This window comes from Calidris pugnax, unplaced genomic scaffold (genome assembly GCF_001431845.1).
Source record: "Calidris pugnax isolate Ruff unplaced genomic scaffold, ASM143184v1 scaffold39, whole genome shotgun sequence".
Classification (NCBI taxonomy): domain Eukaryota; kingdom Metazoa; phylum Chordata; class Aves; order Charadriiformes; family Scolopacidae; genus Calidris; species Calidris pugnax.
In genome coordinates this window covers 1,392,054-1,417,760 of record NW_015090828.1, presented here as the reverse complement: position 1 = coordinate 1,417,760, position 25,707 = coordinate 1,392,054, and the positions used below count along the sequence as shown (strand labels likewise).

Here is a 25,707-nt window from a genome sequence, read left to right as displayed (position 1 = left end):
ATTCCTTAGGAGACATGGTGAACCTACCAAATCATCGAAGTGATAGGAAACCTGAAGGGATGAGATGTTTGGCTCTCTCTGGGCCTAATGACCTGAAACTAATCTCTGGGTAATGACCAACATCGAGGGACTGCAGTGAGAAAGCACGTGAAGTCTGCTGCCTCCGACCTGTGTCAGCAACGGCACGGCTGAGCTCTGCCCAGGAATTTTATAATCATAAATTTTATGATTTTTATAAAGCATAGACAGAAGTAACTAGTATCTTTCCTTCATTATCTACCAGAAGTGGAATAAAAAAAAGTACTACTATCTGCGGTGAAAGTCAAGCCCTACTCTGATAATAAATTTTAAGAGCTGTGTGATTAATTTCTTTAGAAAAAATGCTCTGTATTTATATTGCATTAGAAATAAATTATGAACTCAAATGTCACCATTTTCAGCGGAACAAAAAGTAAAAATATCAATTAGATACAGAATACAAATACTTAAGAGTTTAAACTGAATTACATCGCTTGAACTGGGGTAGACTTACAAAGCATGTTTTACAGCTCATACACAATCTCAAATAAAAATTATGAGCAAAAGTTTGAATTTACAAGAGCTGAGAAACAGTGTTTTCCAAAGATGGCACTCAAAGATGCCATACTTCAGAAGATACTCCAGTCTGACTAAAGACTTGTTTGTAAGAGTAGGTTCAAAGAGTAATTCAAATACTTCTGAAAACTGTCATTCCTGAGCACAGACTTTTACTACTGGAATGTCACACACAGTCATCAGCTCTGCTACAAAATTTTTTAAACCGTCTGAGATTGAAGCACAAACTTTTCTCTTTATGAGAATCTATACCTGTCACAGAAATCTACAACAAAGCTTTAAAAAGGGGTTGAGATTGAAGCACAAGTTTTGCTCTTTGCCGTGTACCCCTACATGCCACTAAACGTTCTCAGTAGTGTTATAGAAATTTACACATTGTCTCAAAGTTAATAAACATTACTGGAAACAGTCATCTCTAAATCTTTATCTTAAAGACTGATGAGGGTGAGTTTTGTACACTACCAAATATGAGGTTGGGTCCCACAATCACAAGTCCTCACTTTCAAACATCTATGTATGGCTGGGAAAATTGCTTCCAATTTGAACATTCAGAATTTCAGCCCCCACTATTGCAGAATATTTTCACTTCGTCTACTACATTGAACTATCTTCTGCTACCAAACGTTTCAGCCACAACAGGGGAAGTCCCTTCCTCAGCTGCTTCAAAAATAAAACATCTGAACAGCAACAAAACAAGAAACAGAAAAATCAAGGCATTACCCTGTGTGGTGGAGCAGGCTGGCAGCCGAGCTCTTACAGCCCTCCAGGCTCACCTGTACTCTCTTCTGCAAGAGGAGACCAAACGGTGCTGTAAGGAGGGCTTCTCCTGGATAGACTGAAACTTGCTACCTGAGAAGAAATGTTTGCTCATCTTCCCTCCATTCTGCAGTTTTTTCAATCAAAAGATCTAACAGAAGTTTTTGGTTCAACATGCTAGATCAGCATTAAGATCATTGAACAAATAGGGCTCTCTGGCACCAGGGGTGTGCTTATCAAAAAAAATATCTCCAGTGCAGAAGATTGAGACTAACAAATATTCTCAACTGATGAGTTACAGAAATTCTGCAAGGGAAGCTATACACAGGCTGAATTCAGCGTGGTTAAGTCCCAAAGACAAAAATAGGCCAAAGCATGTGAGCTGTGGTATCACTGACGCCCTCTCCCTGTTCAGAAGCTGGACTTCCATGTCCTATTTAAATCACATGCAGGTAGCAGGGCTCCGAGACACTCCTAGTGCTGCTAAATTTAAAGACCACTTCCATAAAGAAGCTCCAGACAAAATTTCTCTGTTGTTAGGGATCAAGCAACACTTCCCAAACTCTTCTTTTGTTTTAACTGAGACAGCAATGATGCCTGGTCTGCACTCAAAGCCATATATTCTTGAACTACTAACAACAGTAGATTAATCATTGAATTGCCTTAAAAATAATAAACTATTTCTAGCATTAACACGCTCTTAAAAGGTATCTGCCATCAGCAGAGCAACAGGTGAAATGGCAATGGCAGGAAGATCTTCAGATGACAGCAAAGGTTTCAGCGTGCGCCTGCAGGCAGGTGCTGCAGGAAGCCCCAGGTATGTCAGGGGTGTCCCCAGCCCCTGGAGCATCCCCAGGCTGCAGGGGACAAACGCCAGGGATGGAGGAGAGCACCACACTGGTCTCCCATGTAAGAAACTGAGGAACAGCTTTGCAATCTGGTATGTAAGAAGTTGCAGGAACACAGGAAAGAAACTACATAGGGAAATACCACCAAAAACAGGGAAGACTTATGTTTAGATTTGTTTTCTGGCTTAGTAAGGATTAATATTTGCTTGTATGGAAAACAAAGGTTTAAGACACTTAGAGCTACCATTTAAGTATAGCCAGTTTGGTGAAAAAGATTATATATTGTAATTTGTTTTAAAATTTAAAACATAATTAGAACATAAACTTATAAACTAAACCAGGTCCACCAGGGAAAATTATTTGTAAACAAGAAGATACACATTCTAACGTTCACTCAGATCTTAGGAATATATGTTTGCTAGCTAGTTCATGCTGTATTTCAAAGAGAATCCACTATCAGTATTAAGAAACAAATGAAAGGACAAAGGAAACAGCACCATAAACCCCACAAAAATAATTGCAGATTCCAACAATCTGCCAGGTGCAGTGTTGCTAACGCTGTGTCACAGCTGCGTCCTGTCACAGATGTGGCAGGACAGGAAAGGCTTGCAACAACAGCAGCCTCAAGGCTTTTGGTTGGTTTTAAAGTAAAGCTTTAGATCATTATTAAAGCCAAATTTAAAAAGTGTAAAATGGATTCTTTTTGGAGTATAAAATGGTTTATTTTGTAGTTTCCTGTAATAGCTCACCCATGGATTAATTTCTTGAATTTATAAAAATGGTGTCTAGATCATTTTCCCTGTAACTTTTTCTTAAATAATATTCATTCAACATACACATTTAGTTTCTCCATAAGTTTCTTACTAAAATCTCTTTTTCTTAATCGTGCCTACTGCAAAGAAACAACTCCATAGCTAATTCCTGGGGGAGGGGAAGAAAAAAGAAAAGAGACTTTTTTTATTGGATTCTTCCCAGATGTATTGGATTTCATTTTTCACCTTTAAAAAATAATTGAAGACATAAAATAAATAAAATGCTTGTTTCTACAAAAATAGTGAAAATATTTCAACCAAAATAGTGGATTTTATCCAGTCCATATTGCTAATTTTTAAAAGGAAGAACTGTTCCCCAGTCAATATTCAAGAGCTATGACAGCTAAAGTTAAGCAGCAGAGTACTTAAATTAGATTACTAATTAGGGAACGCTAGTAGATTCAAAATGAGGACTCCGGTTTCCTCACAAAACACCCTGCATAACTGACAGTTCTTTTCACTCCCATTTATCAATCTTTAAAAATAAAGCCATTTTTATACCATGTTTGCTATGTCTAGGATGACATTTGAAATGTGCTTTGGGATTCCCAGCTACTAGCAGAGTGAAAGGCAACTACTTGTTTTAAGTTCTAATAATAGCAAAATATAGAACATATTAAGAAAAAACAAATCCAAAAATTAATATAAGTACAGTTTTATTTTGCACCTAGGGAGGGCAGGAAACGTGAAGGAAAGAGTCTCTATTTTCAGGCTCTATTTATCTGGGTATTGATGAGCATGTGTTCTGTCCACTCAGACCTGCTGGGAACATTTTCCTTCACATTGTGCAGCCAAGAAGGGAACTACTGAAGAAGAATTTGAGGATTAATCAGTGTGTTAATTGAGGTTATCTAGGTCATGATAGATGGGGACAACGTATTAAGCAAGTTACTATGGCAGGCAAACTCCTCTGTTAAAACCAAAATTAATGGATAAACAAACTTAAGTTCACTTTCTTATTGATTTTTATCCAGCTGCAGTGGACAATAAAAGAGCTATCAGGGAAAGCTATCCATTAGCTGCCAACTCAGAATGCCTCAAGAAGCAGTTGCTAATCCTCCAATGATATCTCACTCAATCCTAATCTCTTCAATTTGTTCTTGGAAGAAGCATTAAACCAGTCATCAAATCAGATCTTTAATGCTTCTTAAGAGTTATTCAACCTGTAACCCATTAGAGATCATACAAGTACTAAAACTTTCAAATCCAGTTAAATACAGCAAAGGATATTGTCAATGGCAGGTCTACACCTTCCTGTGTTTTGTGTGATGTGAAAAAAAGTCACCACAGAAAAGTGGATCATTATAATAAATTAAAAAAAAAGAAAAAAGAAAAAACCCAACAAAAAGAAACAACAAAAACCAACTCTTGAGATTCATAAAAATTGTGAGACTACTGTTGTGGTTCAGTTTTGCTTTGCAATATGATCTCCTGTTATAAAAAGTTATAAAACACTTATTACGTAGTGGAGATAAATTAATTAAAAATTCAGTGCACACATCATTCCAAGTAAACAGTAAAATTAAAAGACATTATTTTTCTCACCTTGCTAAAATCTTGATTGTCTCACTTAGAATTATATGAGACTCAACCACCAAAATGGGTATGGCTAAACCAGTAGGAAGCTGATATAAATTCTAAGACTAACTTAGCATTTTAGGAAAGGACAAAACAGTGACGGGGCTTTAAAAAATATAGACTAGGGATATTAATTTCATGAAATAACTGTAAAAACATTAATATCTCCCTCATATGTTGTTAAAGGAAACAATTCTTTTTGCTTCCCAGTGCCACAGAACTTGAAGGTTTTTGATTAGAGTTCTGGTTAGAGCAAAGAGGTAAAAATTAGCAATTGCCGATAACCATCTAAAAAATTCAAAATTCTTCAACTGGCACAAACAGAAGGTATGATGCTTAAGCAGAAATGATCAACCAAACAGCACAGAAAAAAAATGGCTACTAACAAAACAAAAAAAAAAAAAAAGAAAGGATGCCAAAGGGATACAAAGCGCAGTATCTATTCTACCTACACACCTCAGAAACAATAGTATCATATTACACATTAGAAGAACTAGAAAGATAAGGATTGCAAAACACTAGAATAAAACTGTCTTTTTGGAAGCTCAAAGACTGGGCAACAGAGCATTACAAATCCTCAGATTATACCTGATCCTGCCCTGAAGAGGAAACTGTGAGAAGACAAGGGAAGGGACTAGTTAGTAGGTTCTGCTTTTGTGACTGCAGGAATTCACAAATATTGACCTCCAAAGTAGAAAGGGACAAACAGACAATTATATTTAAAAAAACAAACAAAAAACCCAAAACAAAACAAAACCACCAAAAAAACCCACTACACACAACCTTCACACTAGAAAACTTACAAATATTTTGATTAAAAAATTGCAGTGGTATAACTCAGGAGAATCAACAAGGTTAGAGAACACATGAAGAAAAGTTGGAGCCCACATGCTGCTGCATGAAGTGCATACCATGGCAATTGCAAGCCTATGTCAGAGTAACTCTGAAAATAACATTTTTAGTATATAAAAAGCAATTGAATACAAAGGTTGCACAGTAAAATAACACAAATGGGCATACAAATTGGTTGACAAAAATAATTTTTCATTGGGCAAACAATAACAGACCCACATTCATTAAATTAGATAAACATAGTAGTATTCTCCATTTTCAGAGACCATTTGGGGCAAATTGTTTTGAAATGAGCACACTAAAGCTTATGATGTCACAAAACCCTTTATGAATCTGAAAATACATTTTTTGTGTCTACTATTTGGTGAAATACATCCAGAAGTAAAGATAGGCCAATGTTTTCAATAAGGAAAAGGAATGGAGATGAAGTCCAGATGATGTTTTTAACAGCAATGACTGGTGTTCAATAGCTGGGGCTAGATGTAATAGGAATTGCTGCTCAGAACTTTTTAACAGATTAGGACACTTGTTTAAATGACTAATTCCATACTTTCTATGCTACCATTTTAATGCTATAACTCACAACCTTACATATAAGGGACTATTTTACTTGACAGATGCTCATACTGATTTCTACAAAACCACTATTAAAGATGTATATGACTTGTGGTGATATGTTATGATTCCAGGAAAAGTGGTTAAGTACACTTTAAGTACAATTTAACTGAATTCTCTCACTGAGGTACAGTAAAAGTTTTACTGCATGTGACCTCTGAAAAAACAAACACATTTTTACATATTGGAACATGTTATACATCTGCCAATAAAAAAGGATCCCACTAGCATATTAAACAGAATATGGTGGTATCTAAAATGCAATAAAATTTTCTATTTTTAATATTCTGTATTCTATCCTTTTAAATACAATATTGCTGTATCTTCTTCTAAATATTGAGGAACGTGAACAAAATGTAAAAAAGCTTTTTCTTTCAAAATGATGTTATCCTTCTCTGAATTACTTGCTCAGGAGAAAAACAAAGCCACTACAAATGTACTGATCAAAATAAAGCTTTGTTAGTACTAAGTCTAAAGAATGAAGGCAACCTACTGTATTACTTAAAAATTCTTTTCTCAGCTCATGGAAATATTTGCTTAATTCATAATTTCTGGAAAACAGCAAGAACATTAAATACAGAAGTGGAAAGTGTCAAAAAGGCACTAAATTATAAAAAGAAATATTCTTGGAAGTTTAAAGTATTCCCTGGGAAGCAGAAAAGAATCAAAGCCCAGAAAACGTATTTTTAAGTGGAAAATGGAAACCTTTTAAAATGATGGCACAATGTCTTTGAAAACATATTCAGAATACAGATGCCCTACAACCAAATTCAATATTCTATTAGAATTTTATGGTACCACATAATGATCTAAAGTGATGGAAGGTCATCAAAAACAATAGCTGCATAACCATCAAAGAAATAGCCAAACTTTTTCTCTATTGACGTTAGAGACATACACCCCCAAACACAAATTTCCAAAGTAAAAGTGTAGCAGTATGTATATCCAAAAGAAGTTATATGTAACCAAGAAGCAGTTACAGGTGAATTAAGACAGAAGCTACCCCATGTGCTGAGGAGGGGAAAGAATGACGTAGCCTGCTATCTCAGTGATGTCTTTTGTCCTCAGAAGACAAATCTGGCATATATCAGCCCAAAATACTGTAATGGAAAGGTAAGGCAGAAGTGGAAAAACATGGGAAACCATATTAAAGCATCCTTGGCATACTCTCCAAATGAGGATCTTGTCTTCTGAAAGAAGACGCCAACAGAAAACTGATCCTGAGAGTCAGACTGCTCTGACTGCTGCTCAGTCAACAAATCATTCGTGTCATTCGAGTTACAGCTCTCAGATGACAGGGAGAGAGATGTAAAAAAAAAACCAAAACCAAACAGAAGTATCTACAGCCACCAAACTGGCAGGGAACAGGAAGGACAAGGACTTGCTTATTGGAAGGGCCGACTGAATGAATCCATCTACTTGAGCACTACACAATGCTTAGGAAAATGCCATGTTTATGCACTATATTCATAGCAAGAATGTAACTTAAGGAATCACAACATAGATTTTGGAAGATAGATCTGTACTGCTATATTAAAACATTAATTTCTGGGGGTTATTCTCAAATACTTTATCCCCACGTGTAACAGAAAATATGCTTTCAATGTTTAAATATAATACAAAAATTACTCACTTAACTGCAATGATTATGTGAAAACTGTGGCAGACAGGAACTTGAACATTGTTAAAAGCTGAAATAAGTCTTCAAACCGTTCCTCATGAAATAAGGGCAGGAAAGACTCAGAGGAGTGTGGATAACTTGACAAGTTTCTATCTGATGGATGCAAGCAAATACAGAAAATTCTAGCCCACTGTGGCCATTTAAAAGGTCACATAACACAGTAAACAGGGGAAAATATGATTGTATTCCTACAGTCTATTATTTTGTTATTTCTAGCAGTGAATCTTCAGCACGTTAAACAGCTGCTTCTTGGAACGGCAAGAAAAGGATGTCAGGCGATCAGTTTTGACTTGGTTCTCACAGAAAAACAGAAGCTGATTCCAAACATGATGAGAGTATGATGCAGCTCAGTCATGCCAGAAAAGGGGGATGACAAGGAAGACAACAGTCATTATAAGTAATAGGCAAAGCTTTTCAAAAGACTTGGGAAGCTGGGAAAAAAAGAAAATGGAAGGAAATTTAATGGAAGGGGTAAAGTCTGAGAATATAAAATCAGAATTTTAAATCTAATCCAGGAAGGTGTGCAATTCTACCTCTCCCCAAGAAAGAACACAGCAGGGGAAGACAGCAAGTTAAATAACGATACATCCTCTCAAAAATAAAATCTAGCCAGAGCAAATTATTCAGGAAACCAAGAGAATTTTAAAAGCTATTAGGTAAAGGCAATAAATAAGGCATTTAAGTGTATCAGTCACAGAAAGGCTATGAAAGAATCAGATGTTCCACTAAAAGATCACGCATCAATTATGGATAGTGCAGATGAAATACATTACTTCTGTGCATTGATCTTTACCACAGAATATGATGGGGAACCATCTTCTACAAACGTTATATTTCCAGTAGGAACCACTTACAGAGAAAACGAAGCACTTACATAAAAGCAGCGTCAGGAAAAGGTTCCAGAAGACGACTTTCTAAAGCTCACTGTATTTGACAAAAAATGAACTGTAATGCAACAAAAAACCCCACCCAAAACGAGAACAAATGGATAATCATAAACAGTTACCAAACTATATCTTTGACTCACAAAGGTGGGCCAACGTATTCCAAATATTTCTCTCTCCAAAGACTTTCAGAAGATTTTTGTAGACCAGAAAAGACTCCTAAGAATAATTCTCAAAATTAAGCAAGTTTTAAATACAGAAGAGTTATTCTCTGCTTAACTGAAGCAAGTATTGAATTTATGTTTTGCAGTTGCCTGCATCAAAATCTTTGACTCTAAGACAGCAATCAGCAGAGAAATGGAAGCTGAGGTGAGACAGATGGGACAGGGCAAGAATCAAGACAATGCCATCATTGGACTTTCATGGTAATTACATAAGACACTCTGAATTTAGAATTTTTCTTTTTAGATAGAATTTTAAAAAACATAGCTGCCCTTCATGATGTAGTTTTTGAAAACCAGCATTTTGGATTAAATAATACTAAAAAGAAAATAAGAATGTTCTGAGAATCAGTATAGTGAACACGATCTTTTGGGGCATGAATCTCTGCTCATTGAGACTTGTGGCAACTTTTCAACAAGGTTCAGGGGTGGTGGAACACTTAGGTGATGATGATGACAATAATAAAGTGTTCATTCAATTCGAAGTGCAGAGGTAGCATGGACAAAATAACAGGTTCAACTGGCTAGGAAATCTTTCTTTTGGGGAAATAGAAGAGATCCACCAAAATGGCCCATGACACATGGAATTATCTCTCTAGCTCATAGTACTTCTTTCTCTTCCGTAGTGCCACCCACCCCAGGAAAATCCCTGGGAGAAATATTACAGGATCCAGCTCAAAAGCACAAGGGGAATTGATCCCAGACTGCATCACCTGATTGTGGGCACAGCACATCATCCTGGGGCAATTTCCTTCTTAGCTCTTCAATAATTCACCTACTGGCAGAAGTTTTATCATAATAAATTAGGGATATGAGAAAGCATGCTAAATCTTCACAACACATACAATTCCACTGGCTTATCTGATCTCCTGAGGTTCTGAATCTGTCTTTCTCATTCCTTCTGAGCACAAGACCTCTGCTCCCACCTCTACTGCCCTGTTCTCTCCGGGTATTTCTGGAAAAGCTTAACTGAACAGCAACAATAGAAGAATCAGCACGCAACACTGGAAACAGCATTCACAACTTCACTACATCAGTAAAGCACAGGTAGCATAGCATATATCAAAAAAATGAAATGAGGAAAGACAGCTTCTGTTAGGTTTATTGTGTACACATCCTTCAAAAAATAAATACATCACTTGGGAATAACTGTTACACGTCCCTATTAAAAAGATTCTACAGAACCCAGCAATGAAATTTCCATATAGTTATTAGTCTGTGCTTTGAGAAGCAAATATAGCAGGATATGTTAGATTTTCGTGCCTATTGCAAGATTAAGCTCAAATTTTTTTTAAATGTGCAGTACCAAATCCTCCTTTGATCATATCTTTATTGCATGTAAAAACTCCAAATATACTGTGTGAATTTCTTTTTATTTTATGTGTGTTTACAAAATCATCTCAAAAAAGTCCCACATTCTGTGATGGGTTTCACAGTGACTGCATACCAGTTACACAATCAGCTGCTTGTCTCTAGGAGAAGTCGGTCATTTGGTAGAGTTTCACATGGTTTACAGAGAAAGTACCTCGGACTTTGGAAAACTGTGGGCTTTTTTTTTTTCCTTTGGAACTGTTTAATAAAGGGTTTGAGACCTCAACCTTTTCTTAATGTAAATCCTTATTAAGCAATGACCTTGAAACCTCTGGAAGTTCAGTTTTGATGGAACTGTTTGAACTTGAAGCTGCAAAACTGTATGACTTCACTTTCTGAAGAACAGACAGTTTTCCCAAATGGGGACTCCTGAAGGGAAATTCTCCCTCCCATGCCTCTTACATGAAGGTCACAAAAAAAATACTAGATGCAAGCAGGATTGTTTGGGACACCAGGAGTCTACCTAAATTAGCCATTTGTTTCATACTAGAGTAAATACTGGGTCAAAACAAGTCACTGAGGAGATCTTCGATTCTACAGGATTCGTGCACTGGTTGTTTAGATTATAAATGCTGTCTTAACTCACAAAATGGGTAAATATTACCTTACTTCAACAATTTATCTCACAAACTTAATTTTTATTTTTTTTTTACATACACTTTCCTTCTAAGACCTGAGGTTTACAGTGCAGCTTTCTTTACAAATGACAAACATCATTAACAAAGCTGCATTTGTGGATCCCCAAGAAAATCCCAAGGCAATGTAATCACTTCAAACCGAGATACCCATAAAAATAATTTTATTTCTCCTAATGCTTATCTGACTGCCAACTGAGCTCCTTGCCACATGATCACAACTGAAACGTGTGGTGTCCTGGTTTGAGATAAAACAGAACCAGCTTTCAGTTTGTTCTGTTCATTACCAGTTCAGTAATTTTACTTCTTAGCTAAGCCTCTTCTAACTCTGAAATTAACAGCATATTGTGCAGAAAACTATCTGTTCTCTGAGTGATAAGACCTGTGTTTATAGTCAATACCAAGGAACAGGATGCAGAGAGGCTCTTTCTTATACTTATTGCTATAACAACCAAGGTCAGCTAACTTTGTTATTTGGCTCGCTGGAGGGTTGGAAACGGAAAAATGTAGAGGGGACCCATCTGCAAGGAGGATCGGACAGGACAGATGACCCAAAACTGACCAACAGGGTATTCTATCCCATCTGCCCCATGCTCAGTATAAAAGCTGAGGGATCAAAGGATCAGTCCTCTTTCTTCAATGGCCAGTCTCCAAGGAGGACCCTGTCCGTTCATCTGCCTTGGATCCCAATCCATGTGTTCCTGATTCCTATCCATTGCTGAGTCCAGTCTGGGACTTCCCCAGTGCCTGCCAGTGACATCATGCTGGGAGCTTGATATGGTTTTGTATATATTGTACACATTTCATTATTTTCTTTTTATTTTTAATATTTCATTAAAGTAGTTTAGCTCCTTCTAAACTCATAAATCTCTTTATCCCTCCTCCTCCTCTCCTTGGAGTGAGAGGTGGGGGGAAAGCATCTGTCAGCCATAATTGGCCAATTTGGCCTCAACCACAACATGTGGAAAAGAAGGGGGCACACCACTTGGAAAGATTTAACTTTTATGTTATTTTTAAAGGAAAACCATCGGAAACCACAAATTTTTTTTAGAGCTTTGATGTTCATGTAATGAGATTATGATATGAGTGGTACAAATCGAGACTGACAGAACCACTGCGAGCCATGCAGAATACAAAAACCCCGTCAGAAACCTTCCACACAGACACTGGCCCACTGTTCAGTAAAATGGATATTCCAGTTGGTCACGCCCGTGCCAGACTGAGAGAGTTTGACTTCAGTAGTAACAAATGAAGATCCACAGGCTTCATCCACTACTATTAAAACTAACATAGCTTTAATATTACTTCAGCATGGACAGGATCAGTCCCCAGACAGACTGCTACCTGTAGTCAACCCAATGATTGCCTGGCAAAAAGACATCCCACCTCAGGTGGTGCACACCCTCCGGTCATAAACAGGATGCTGAGCCCAAGCTCCCCAGACAGACTGCTACCTGTAGTCAACCCAATGATTGCCTGGCAAAAAGACATCCCACCTCAGGTGGTGCACAGCACACCCTCCAGTCATAAATAGGATGATGAGCCCAAGGTGGTTGTTAATAATACAGATCCATTCATTTATTACTCCTCTTTGTTTTCAATCCTTTTCATTATCCTATTTGCAACCAAAATACTTCCAGCTCTCCATTCCAAACAGCAGATTATGCCACTTAATGGCAATTAAATGTCTTAAAGGCATTAAAAAGGCTATTACCATAACATATTTTCAAGCACCGGTATCAATCGTTTCCTATAGGCTTTGAAATTCACGAGTGAGCCTTCAATGCAAACGTCTGTATTGGAATCATATGTCTGCCTGTTACCACATTAATCTTCAGTAAACTAATGATATGAAAACCTTCCCAAACTGCTAAGGCAATCCGAATATATGAGAATTTTAAGTTGATAAACAATTTCTTATCCACCTTTAGTAAGTTTCTGTTACAGACATTGTTTTTAAGCCCCAAACCTAACAGCAGGATAAATAAGCAAATGGGACAACACCTAACAAGCTTTATACATACCTATTTACACTACAAAGCTAAACATATCAGTTCAACTAATGGAAAGCATTTTCAGATAATTAGTTAATTTTAAAAGAAAGCTAAACATATCAGTTCAACTAATGGAAAACATTTTCAGATAATTAATTTTAAAAGAAAAAATGCAAAACTTCATTGATTTTAGAATCCTACTAGCGGAAGGGGGTTGAAAAGTGAAAGGGAAATCAGTTACATCACCAAAGAGACATAAAAAGCACTTGCCAATTTTTCTCCAATTGTATTAGTTGATCTACTAGAATATGTCTTCTACAAACCTTGCCTCATTCTCAGAGATCCTCTCCAATAAATACATTATTATTGTTAGAACAGATTTCTTTTACTTAGAGATCAGCATAGCTGCACTTAATAAAAGTCAACTATGAGAAAATGCAGAACAGACTAGGCTAAGCAAGTCATTCCTTTGTAACTGTTTATTTTAAATGTTAGCTAGAGCCCACTTATTCTCACTTATCTCATTGGGTTTGGATTTGGCTAAGGATCCCACCTACTCAGAGAGCGTTTTGACTCTATCTATAGAAGACTACACCATACTGAAAGTGTTTCTTCCTTTTGATGTGAGATATGGCAACAATAACACTTCAGTTCTAAAATATAACAAGACGGCAATATAAAACATAGTAGTTACAAAAATTCCTGGTGACAACTGACTATAAAGTTAAGCTAAAAAGATTTAAATTGGGTTGTCATCATGGCAGTTTTTGGCCTAATGAGTATCTCAAATTCAAACCTGAGTCAAGTCACTGCAGGACAAAAATAAAAAATTATGAACTAGAGTAAGTGGTTCGTTAGAGTGTCTCACATACAGCCCTGCCTGCTGGCAGATACACCCCTGGTATTCAGGGCCATAACTTGGCTATATTTGGAGATGTGCTTTTAAATCACCTAAGAAAATAAAAGCTTCTATCCCCTCCTCCTTAATACTGAAGTCTAACAGATTTCACTGTCAGAAAATTACTGAAAATGATCACACACACAATCAATGGCACAATCCAGGATACCAGGTATTTTCTGAACTTTAAAATAAGACTTGCTAAGTGTATTTCCTTATTACTTTTTGAACATCATTGTAATGCACCTCTCACTTCTCATCTGTATCTTCACCATGTCTTTATTTCACAAATAATAAAACCTAAGCTTAAGGAAAAGAAGTGACCACTCTTGGTCTCCTAACATATGGTCTGTTACTTTCATTGAGGTTTGAACAACTTTTGAGGATGAATTTCAGACTAATAAGCAAGCTGAAATTGTGACAATTAAATCATTCTGTAGCAGCTGTCTATTATAAAGGCTCTGTGTTGTCAAAGTCACCCTTTTTCTGGTGGAAGTGGAAAGTCAAGGTAATTTCATTCAATTGTAACAACAAAGGGCAGAACTCTAAAAACAACAGAGCAGCATGGAAGTTTACTCAACCCTGAGCAGTGTCTTCACCCAAATTATCTCCATCTACGCACTATGGGATATGTCTGTTCAATACCTAGTGGGAAGTTATTTTGTTCTGTAATGTAGGAAAACATTATACAAAGTAACTAACAAAGACATAAAATAGTGCTGAATCTCTGACACCACAATTGGGGTTTTGGGTTTGTTGGGTTTTTTACATGAACTTATTTTCTGCAACTACTAATGAAAGTGCGTATCACATACATTTAATCTAATATCCTCCTATTTCCTTTATTTATGTGCTTTGATTATCCCAACCTTTATTTAAGCAGAGATGAACTGAACTTAGAAGCTTTTAATTACCTCTTTGTCAATGCAGAGTTGGACCAAAATCTGGTGATAATTAGAAGAGCTTCATTATGTTCTAAATTCTTTAACAAGCTTTAATTATTAGTTCTCATGTAAAACACTCATTCTAGTGCCTGTCTGTGGTCTATTATGCTTCTTACAGAACTGCAGAGCATCCTATAGCTCCCACTGAATACTTGGTTACATGTGAGATGAGTTCCTTGGATTCCAATTCTATTTCATTACACAAAATATACTAAATTTATTTTAAAGTAGTATTTGCTAAAGAACAAGGTCTAAGAGTCTGTGCTGTCATATAGATTGCATTAATAAACAGGATTACAAACCTGAAAAAAATATTGAGAATGTTAGAATGTTAAGGGATGGTTGAAAAATAATCTCTAATTAAATAATTCAAATGTAATGAATTTAATTAATTGGATATAATCTTACAGTATCTTCTTAAAAGCATTTAAAAAAATAAGCTCCCTAATAAACCCACACTGCCTTTAAACAGACAAAATTCTTAGAGTATGCCAATAAAACATCTCACAAGAATTATTAATCTTTTTCTCACCCAGCACACCTCATCCTCACTCTACCCACTGGCGCATCTGATGGATCTCTTTTAGAGTAAGGACTTTTAGCTTAGGCCTGTCCAACACACTTGATTTTCTACAGGTACATCAGTCACCAGCCAGGATCATTGTTAAAATCACAGATAAACATATTTTAATTGTTATCAAACCTGAATAAATACCTGTTTTTATTTCCAAAATATGTACTGTAAACAAACCAGCCATTACTCAGTAGCTCCTCCAACTGTGTATGTTCACATTTATAGACACACCTTACAACAGTGAAGCCTGGCTGGCTACAAATCCCCTACACCTGCCACCATAATAGAGAATAGCTTTTCAAATATATATCAACACAAGGTGTAATCAAGCCTTGTAGTCTACCCAATTACTGAAATCCAGTAGATGCAAGTGATTTCTTCAATCTTCTATAAAATAACAATTACAATATCAGACTCTTCTTTCTTCCTCACTAAAGCATATCACACACTAACATTTCAGCTTCGCGTATTCAGATTAAATCCAGCCATCCAAGAACTAAAACCCGTAAGAATTCCCTATTGCAGGCAGATATTTCTAAAACCAATTTAAAATATTAAGTTACTATTCTTGCTTTTCATTTAGGGCTAAGTAAGCCTCTGTAATGAATGTGCTCCAGATATGAAAAGGTATTAGAAATGCTTCTTTCCCTCTGTGCTTTTCTAGAGAGCAAGGCAGGACAGTTAATGCTGACAGAGCCGAGGCAAAGGCCGTGTCTTCCCAGATCAGGCTGAAGTGAGCTGAAGAGCTGCTTCTGCCGAAGCGCAGGATGGGTACGGCTCACCCCTCATCTCCACTGCCCACCCACCGCCACCTTTCTCTGAGGCAAGGTGACAGCAGCCACCAAGAGGCAAATGTTCATCTCCCCCCACTACAAATGAGCCTCCAGACCGTAAATCCTATGACTCTAAAAGTATCCTGTGAATGTTGCATTTTCTGTGTCGCTTTTATTACCATTATGAACATCAAGGTCATCACCTTCGCAGCTCAAAAGGTAATTATTTGAGGCAAAGGTGCACCCTCCTAACAGAGCAGCTTTGGTAGGAAGAGAGTCTACATGCACTATGAAAACCTGTAGCAGAAGTACATAGTCTCAGTTTAGTAGCAGACTGCATCATTTCTACATTGCTTTGAGATAATCAGTGAATTTAAAAGTGTGTATGTTATAAACTCAGAAACAGCATTCAATGAGTATTTTCACCTGTTAGATACTACAATTTATAAATGGCTTTGGTTTGCAACCTGTATTTTTCTCACTAATATTTTTGATTGATCAAAAGCAGCTACAATCAACTTTATTACACTGAGTGTCTTATAAATAAGCATCTGACCCTGTGAAATGCACTACTAACATGAATTATAAACTAAAGATTGAAATCTAAAAGAAAAAAAAACAAACCCAAACTGATTAATGAAAAAAGTGTTGCTGTATATATTTATGCATGGCATGTTGTTGGCTTTTTAGTTATTCTAAAAAAAAAAAAAATGAGGGGATTGAACTTTTAACACTATGACCCTCATGTAGCTGGGCGAGATTTCAGGCTAAAGACTAATGTGGTTTAGCTACTTATGAAATAATTATAAAAGTACCTCTACCCTTCTAAATCAGGAGCACTGACATTCATTGGAATAATCCCCTCAGTTAAGTTCCTGAACCCCCTGCCCACTGAACCCTGGCAGTGCAAAGTCTTCATATTTGACACAGTGAAATAGCAGGAGAATCACCATCCCCTTCCAGTGTAGCTTATCTCTAGGTTTCAAACAAAAACCTCCTTTCTCTTTTGTAAATTTACTGACAGATTGAACAAGAAAATTAATTTCCTCTCCACACAACACTATTCTTAAAAAAACACTAAGAAAGCATACTTCTTTGGAAGAAAATTAACAGAATGTTTTTATCTAGTATTACACAATCAATCCCAAGTCAAAACTTCTGGGATTGCTTAGTACTATTTTAACGATAACCCTCTGACCACTTGTTCTGTAATTCACCGAGGGGGAGAAGAAACAAACGTTGCCTACATCTTTTTTTAATATTCAAGGGTATTACTGAGTCAGTGAGAAGGTTAACTAGCTACAACTCTCTGCCACTCCAAGCACACTAGTGGAAATGCTATTTTATTATGCATTAAACTGGGAGACATAAGTAAACATTAGCATTGCACAATGCAGCACAATTTTGCAGGTTAGCAACACTTTTTGATACAAGATTTTTGGTTTTGTTAAAATCCTGATTACATTCAGAAGCAGCAGAGCAGCTGCAGGCTGGATTGTACATTTTCTACCTTCCCTGCCAACCACGTTAGAAAAGAAAAAAACCCTTGTCATTGCAGCTAAAACAGACCACCAAAGCCCTTCCAAGAGAATAACCCCATCTTATCTCAAATGCTTGCTTTACAAGTTCTGACATCAGTGAGAATAATCAGATCTGGAAAAGAGGCTATTTGCTATTAATACTAATTTAATGGTTTGCTGTTGCACAGTGCTATAGCCCCTCTGTCTGGTAACAACCAGCAATCAAGGCTCACTTCCTACTGAACTAGAACCTTGAACTTTAACAGCAATGATGCTGTGAAAATGAACAATGTGAAGACAGCTTCAGAAGTTTTGTTTCAGAAAATAACTGAATCTTAAAATACAACTTGCCATCTCTAATGTTTCAGAAAATATTTTCTATCTACAAGCCTTAGGTAAAAGACAGTGTTGGCATATATCTTAGCTGTGCAAGTAATACAGAGAAAAAAAAAACCATATAAAACCAGGAACGTTATTTTCCAGAATAATATTTTTTTTAAAAATAGAAATCAGGTAAGGAAATCATTTAAAAGTGATGTGCAAAAAAAAAATTCATCAGCCACATGACTTGTGACGTTCTACAGCTAAGCAACGAGAGTCCCCCAGAACACAAAGATTTTACTACAGAACATCTCTCAGGCAAAGAATAAATAGGATAATGGTATACTTTTCATAGTAGTGCTAAACACAGACAAAAAAGAAAATGCACTAATGGAAACTCAGTTCTAATAAGCACATTTAAATAATGCTGTCAACTTTTAAAAAGCAGCACTTTAAAGCTGATGTACATTTATTTACACAGGCATGTTTTGTAAGCATTAACACTGCAATCTAAGACACAGTAACAGATTTAATCACACAGAAGTTCAAGACACATTGACCCTGATTCTGCAGATGCGTAACTCTACAAAAGAGGAAAGGCATCACTCGCACACCCTAAACTGGGCTTATGTGTTTGCCAAATCAGGCCATATAGCAATCTCATTATAAAAACCAAAGACTCTAACCTACTTAACAGTACAACTTCTACACAGAACACTATCAGGATATTTTTTCCTCAATTCTTTGCTAACAAAGTTACAAAATGCATCAGTGAAAGGTCTTTGCATACAGATTAAAATACTAATTCATTTTTCAACAAAGAGCACCTACCACATCACCAATATATATGCACTGCTGATACCCATCTTCACCACGAGCATAAAATACAAGGGGCGGTAGGGATGGGACACGACTGTAGGGCCCTTAGAATTGCCAAGAAATCAATCCAAATTTCAAAGGGAAAAGACATAAAACCAAATAATAATAAACAAAAAGGAAATATAAAAACAAAAAGCAAAGACTTTGCAAGTTGCTGAGCTTATTTTACAGGGACTAAAGTAGGAAATTCTTCAAGTATTTCACTTTATCTTTTTAGCCTGTTATGTTCTTATTGGAGAGCAGACCTCTCCCATTCTACCTAAGCTTCTCCCAAAGGTTTAACTGTTGCAGGAATACAAAAATCAAACTACTTTGAGGAAAAACACAAATCAATTTGGACATGTTGCTAAACATGATATGAAGCGAATTATCTTTGAAGCTAAATATTTTGTCTCCTATAGCCAGCAATTATCAGAACTACATCACAAAAAAAATAAAATCAGGAGTAATACGTTGTAAAAAAGACCTGAATGTCATGGAATCCTCCTATTTACAAACTACATGAAAAAGACATCTGTGGAAATGCAAAATACTGCCCTTGGAGGACAGAAAAGATGGAATAGCGGAAGAACTTTGTATGCTTTACTTATTTTATCAGTAGCCGTAACTATTACTAGAGTAATATTAAGAATATTGATAAAGTTTCAGAAACAAACATTTAAACAGTTAGCAATAAGTACTTAATAACTGTATTTTTCCCTGTCACCAAATTTCAACAGGAAGAGTTGATCCAACCAGGTATTTCTTCTTTGAAAAGCACACTGAAATTTATAAATACAGTTGCTATTTTAATTTTCTTTGTGGCTACTTTTTTGTTTTTCTCCTCTTGAATGCATTTTTTTATCAAGGGGCCCCAGAAACCTGTGTGATTAAAAATAGTCAAAAAGCACTTGTCCACCAATGTGCATTTACTTTCTCTGTGTGTTGCCCAAAAGCCATTTGAATGCTCATCCTCTGTCTTGTTCTGGTCAGAAGTGTCCTTGCCTGGCAAGCCCGTCTGCTCAGCCCTCACAGGGAGCTACTTCCCTCCACTGAAGATGCACTTTACTCAGTGAAGTGGCTTGAGATTAGGTATGAAGGGGAAGGTAAAAGTATGAAAGTAGGTTTAAGAGCTGTCCGCCTTGGAAATTTAGTTCTGAGCAATAAAAAAAAACACAGCTCCAGTTTTGATCTGGAGCACAGCTGCCTTATTAACTGACACTTCTAACCCTCACCATATTGATCCAAGAACTAAGCCCCTTAGAGTAAGAAATCATCTCCATAACACAAAGCATCTTGTTGTCTTTCCTAATTGTGTTTTGTCTACTCTCGTAATGCAAAAAAAAAAAAAAAAACAACCCAACACAGCTTAATAGTAACAGTGAAAACAAATAAACAAATCTCTTCCATACAGCAGGACCTGAAAGAGACTTTCACATTAAAAAAGATGCACTTCAACTTGGCTTTCAGTCAAGCAAACTCAAGCTACCTCAGTCAAGTCCACTTAGCTACAATGAAACCTCCAGGTTTCTCTTCTGAATCACGCTGCAAGGACAAGCAGCACAACCAAAGCACCTGCCTTGCAAAGGCTGGTCCTGACCTGACTACAGGCTTGGAGGTCCCGATCCTCCTCCAAACCAGGTACTAGCAAATGCACAGATACCTGCCTGTGTTCTGTGTGTGTGCATGTGTGCACACACATGTGTGCACGTGTGTTAAGATGGGAATATTGCAAACTTGTTCACAAAGACCCTCGAAAGAGACTGCCAGGCTCAGAGACATCCAAAATCTCTGGATTTATTTATTTATTTATTTCTCTGACCATTTTACTAGTTGCCTTTCCTTGAGCAGTTTGTTTCCAAACAAGTCATGGGAGAAATCAGCAAAACCAAACACTAGTATCCTTTAGGTACTTCCTGAAAGCCACATGAGCTAAAGAATTTACAAATAAAGTCAAAGCCAAATCCATACCAATCCGTGTATTTACTGGGCTTTGCAGGAGGTTCGAAAGCAATGAGTCAGATGATAAATGTACTGCAACACTAGACACAACACTGCAGATAGAGACAGGTCTTTTCCTTTAATTTTTAATTTCCATTTTCTGTGGGTTTAGACAAACCACTGACATTACTTTAGCATAATACTTTGCAATGAATCAATACTTTAATTTAATAATGGTATTCTGTTGTCAACATATAATATATCACATAATGTCCTTGTATAGATGCAAAAAAAATATGCCAAATAAAATGCAAGGCTTTGCTTTTACCAGTGATCACAGGTTAAATCAATGTAATGAGAATCCTTACAGCCCCCAAAAGAATTTTCTTCAGGGTTAAAAGGCAGCATGGAGTAATTTCAGCCATATCCCTTCCCCTCATCATACCAGTGCTGTGAAAGCTCTCCTAGGTCATGGGATTCTAACAAGTATTTCAATAAAAGGAACAGAGAGGAAATATACCTGAATAGAATCAATGTATGTATCTGTGACTGGGACTTCTTTAAACATTCCACTTCCTTCTGAACCCAGTGATAACTGTGCTAGTTCCTAACTATAAAGGGAATTATAAATGGAAAACAGAATTAAGTCCAGTGTCATCCAACTTCACTGAAACAGATGAAGCAAGTTAATGCTGTAAAATATGAAAAAAAAAAAAATTATAACAACAACCACTTTAGTGGTGTGACTGCAATTCTGTATTTATTATTTTTACCTTGACAGTAGCCTTCCTGCTGACAAGTATTCAAGATGGGAAACACAAATCTAATCATGTCTGTGGTACACTGACTCATGGTATGTGAATAGAAAGTAAGTGGGAACGAGGAAGAAGCAAATGCTTTCAGAACTCCCAGTTGTTCGCTTCAGCATTTTTTTTCAATTCAACAGCTTTTGATGCATTACAAATTGATAAACAACTGGCATATTAATCTTAGTCAATGCTAAGGGCACATGCTTTGCAGTCATGTGTGTTCCCCTCGATTTCAATGACAGCTCATGATCATAACGCGAAGTGTTCACAGATTCATGTCATTTGTTGGCAGAACGTTTTAGAGCTCTGGGAAGAGTAGGTCTGGTTTTACTATGGTTTGGCACCTCCCACAACACCCTCCAGTTGGTGAAAACCCCGCAGTTCCATCTAAGTGTCATCCTTAATGTGAAAAAGATATTTGAGTCAGTGCAAAATAAAACAAACAGCTTTTACCAAAATGTCAGTGTTGGTAACAGTTCAGCTGCCAGATGCTTGTTACTTGAACCCATGCCGTGCATAACAAACAGACAGAGATATGACTAGGATAAACGACTGGACCAGAAAATCTTTAGCAGGAAATCAAAGTATACTCAGGCTGCAGTCTGGAGTCATAAAAAAAGGTCGCAATTGGACTTCACAAGATTTATTGATTAAGAGTTCTGTAACATCTCTTTCCTTAGTTACTATGCATTAGTTGAGCCCCACCTGCCTGACCTCAGTTCCCTGCATTAGCCTCTGGCCATATGAACACAAGAGAAACCACAGTGCTATTTCATAGCTGAATTCACACAGGAATTCATATAAGTACAGTATCTCAATTTAAAGATAATAACATTACTGAAGAACCCAGAATACCATGAAAAATGCATATTGGAAAAATCAGGGCATGACTCTTCAGAAATTAAACCAATGGCTTGATAAAAATAAAACCTCACTGGTGCGTTCCAATCAGTTGGTTGATTTTTCTGATCTACAGGCTGGACTATCCTTCTAAATCAATGATTGATTTTTATGTTGAGCACTGGATAAAGAGGCTCATGCTGAAAAGCCACAGTCCGTGCGTGATCATGAGAAAAACATGCAGGCACAAGACACAGAGTGAGATTTGATGAGTAAGTGGCTTTTGCTTAGTCAGAACCTGAGGGATCTTCATCAAGAACTTTCAAAACAGCTAACAGATAGCTTGACTTTGAGTGAAACACAACCAAGAATTATTGTCATTATGCACACCCACAAAAAAGTGAGAGATTTCACAACATCTTCTCAGATGAATACACACACAGAGAAAAGGCTTTACCAACATTTATTTCAGGTGGGCAATCATCCAGCTTTCTGCAGAAATTATTCCCGATTTGCCTTCCATTTTCCTAAGTCATAATTTGAGCCCATTTTAATGTGTTAAAACAATTAAATAAACTGCCACATGAACCAGTATAAATAAAGACAGCTGCTTCTTTTCTTAAAAGCTGTGAAATGCTAAATAACCTATGACTCCTGCCCACATATGTGCCTTGCCAAGCCAGAGGATCACATAAGGGTGTGCACTATTTTGAAAGCTGGGGCATCAGATTTGTCATGTCAGATTTGTATTCACACGGTATAACGGGATCCATGACTTTCATTTCAACAGCAGCTGGAGCAATGGGCACAGAAGGAACACAGGAAATGTTCCCATGCTCAACCTGGGAAATGAGGATGAATTTCTTCTAAAAAAAAAAAAAAAAATCTCTTTATTTCCAAGAGCTGTTAGTGGCAGATGCAGACACTTGCTGTGGGGTCACACCATGTCAGCAGTTCACGGCAGAAAGATTGCATTTCTTCTCCCTCTCCCCTCCAGTGAATACTGCAGCCTCAGAGAAATCTACATGTATCCTCAGAGACGCTCATGTGTATCAGGAAAGTGCAGCTGTAAGGCTTTAAAAAAAAATTTCCACATGCCCTACAAATTCAAATCCTTTTTTATGTAATCTATTTAATCTCCCATTAATGATAATCTCTGCTATCAATGTGCCCAAACAGGGTCAATTTCTGCTGGATTTGCACTTCTTGCATTTCATCCTATAACCAAGCTGTATTTAATGAGGGGAAACACCCTGCTGCAAAAGGTATTAGCAGTCTCCCTAAAACAAATAATAGTTACAAGACTCTGCAACTGCCAGGAACATTTCAAGATTGTGGGTTTTCTTCTTCCTTTGTGTGTCTTGTGTGGAGTTCAGCTTGCCAGCTGAACATTATTTATTAATCAGGATATTATTACCTTCTATACCTTGTAAGGAGACAGCATAGAGGGCCGGAAATTGCTGTGGATCTCTCTTATGTACCCAAAAAAATAGAAAGGGGAGAAAGGAAGAGATTGCAAGGGAGCATTCTGACCCCAACAGATCCCACCTGGCAAGCCCAGGCAGCATTTCAGACACACACAAATCAGGGCAATTTGAAACACCACGTAATGTACCTGGTTCATACAAGGTTTGAAAACAGAGACAGAGATTGAAAATCAGGCTCCCTTTGCTGTTTTGTTTTTAAGAAGTGCCCTATACAGCTCCCTACAGCTAAGTGAAATGGGTAGGGTTCAGCTCCACAAGAGATCTTCCTTCTGGTAACATCTGACTTGCTTAGGGGTTGTACCTGCAGAGCCAGCAGGCTCAGACACACCTGTAAGGGACGGTTCTCTCTCAGTTACTGTAGCAGTCAGTGGGAAAGCGAGTTACTGCCTTGTTTGCTCTTCTGATTTAGTGATAGTTTTATTCATAATCATGCCTAGCGATCCACCACCTGCACACCCACCCACCCACACATACATGTCCAATTTGCTGCTGTTCTCCAGATTTTGTCAATTCACAAGATCAGTTCACTCTGCATATACTCTCTGCTCCGGGGCTCATCAGCAAATAGATTTAATGGACAAAATAAAGTTCAAATGACTTGCTAACATAATCCTCCAGCGGAATAGCCAACATTAACATGCAGAAGGGGAGCCCTGGGCTGTAAAAGCAATTCAGGTGGTAGCATTCAACTGAATTGATGTTCCTAGCAGAAGCAGCTAAGAGTTAATGGAGGACACACGGCTTCTCATTTCCTATGCTGCATCCAAGAAATCGCAGAAGATGACTATAATACAGTATAATTGAGCATTTCACTAAATAGCACAGCACAGAAGTTCTTTTTGGCACGGATTGCATTTGTCCTAGATAACCTTTATGAGAAGCTGAAAGTTGATGCACCCCAACCAAACGGATTTTCAGATTTAGCCCAAATCCTTAGGTTTGTGCCTGGGAGGGTGGGAAGAACCAGGCACCGAGCATCAGTCGGGGAACTAGCCCCCTCCTCTGCTTAAAAAAAAATAGTCAGTTACGGCAAGACGGTGCTGTGGCTACACACAGGAGCCGGGAAAGCGTTTGGCTGCGTCTGCACATTCGCGGGGTGCCCTGTGCTCCTCGGTGGAGCTGGCGGCGGCTCCTGAAGGAGCCGGGAACCGGGACGGAGGGAGCATCCATCCTTCCAGAACCCGCTGTTTCAAAGGAGACGACTGTGGAAAGCCAAACTCCCTCCCAGGCAGAAAGGCAGGGGCACAACCCACCCCGCACCTCCCGAGGACCACTCTGCCCCTTCTGGGAGCGCCGCTGCCTGGGGGTCATCAATTGTCCCTCTCGCTCAGACACCTCCCGACACCTCCTAAATACCTTCCGCAGACCAGGCTGGAAGGGGAGAGGAGAGGTCTACATCCTTCCTAAAAACCACAGCGAAATCTAATCACCTCAAATGGCTGCTCCTGCCTCACCATCCATCACACAAGCGGTGAACTTGCCGGGGGAGGGGGGGGGAGAAGGGGGCGCAAGCGGGGGAAGGGAGAAAAGAAGCGCAAACTTCGGAGATCTCCGGCCTCCCGCAGGGCAGCAACCGCACGGGAAACCCGCGTCTCCCGCGACCGAGACATCGCCCCGACCCCGCCGGCGCCCGGCGGACAGCGGGCTCCGCCAGGGGGACGCGAGCGAGCGAGCGGGGCGCCCCGAGGGCGCGGGGCGGCACTTACGGATTTTGGGGGTCGTGCTGGCCTCCGGCGTGGTGGTGGTAGACTCCTGGAAGGGAGACAAGGTCCAGGACGGCGCCGAGTCGTGGACGTAGATCTTGTAGGAGGAGGTAGCGTGTGCCGCAGTGGGCCAGGCGGGCAGCGGCGGGGTGCTGGGGGCGGCGGGCGGCGGCCGGGCGCCGCGGCCGGCGGTGCCGG

General features: G+C 38.2%; 1 protein-coding gene across 1 annotated transcript in view; it reads right to left on the bottom strand.

Annotated features, from left to right (window-relative positions):
- The window catches only part of NRG3 (neuregulin 3), a 570,166-nt gene that overhangs the window by 375,187 nt on the left and 169,272 nt on the right, over nt 1-25,707 (bottom strand). Inside the window, exon 4 of the mRNA XM_014940346.1 lies at nt 25,513-25,707. Within this exon, the coding sequence (XP_014795832.1) occupies nt 25,513-25,707 (195 nt within the window). The remainder of the gene's footprint in view (nt 1-25,512) is intronic.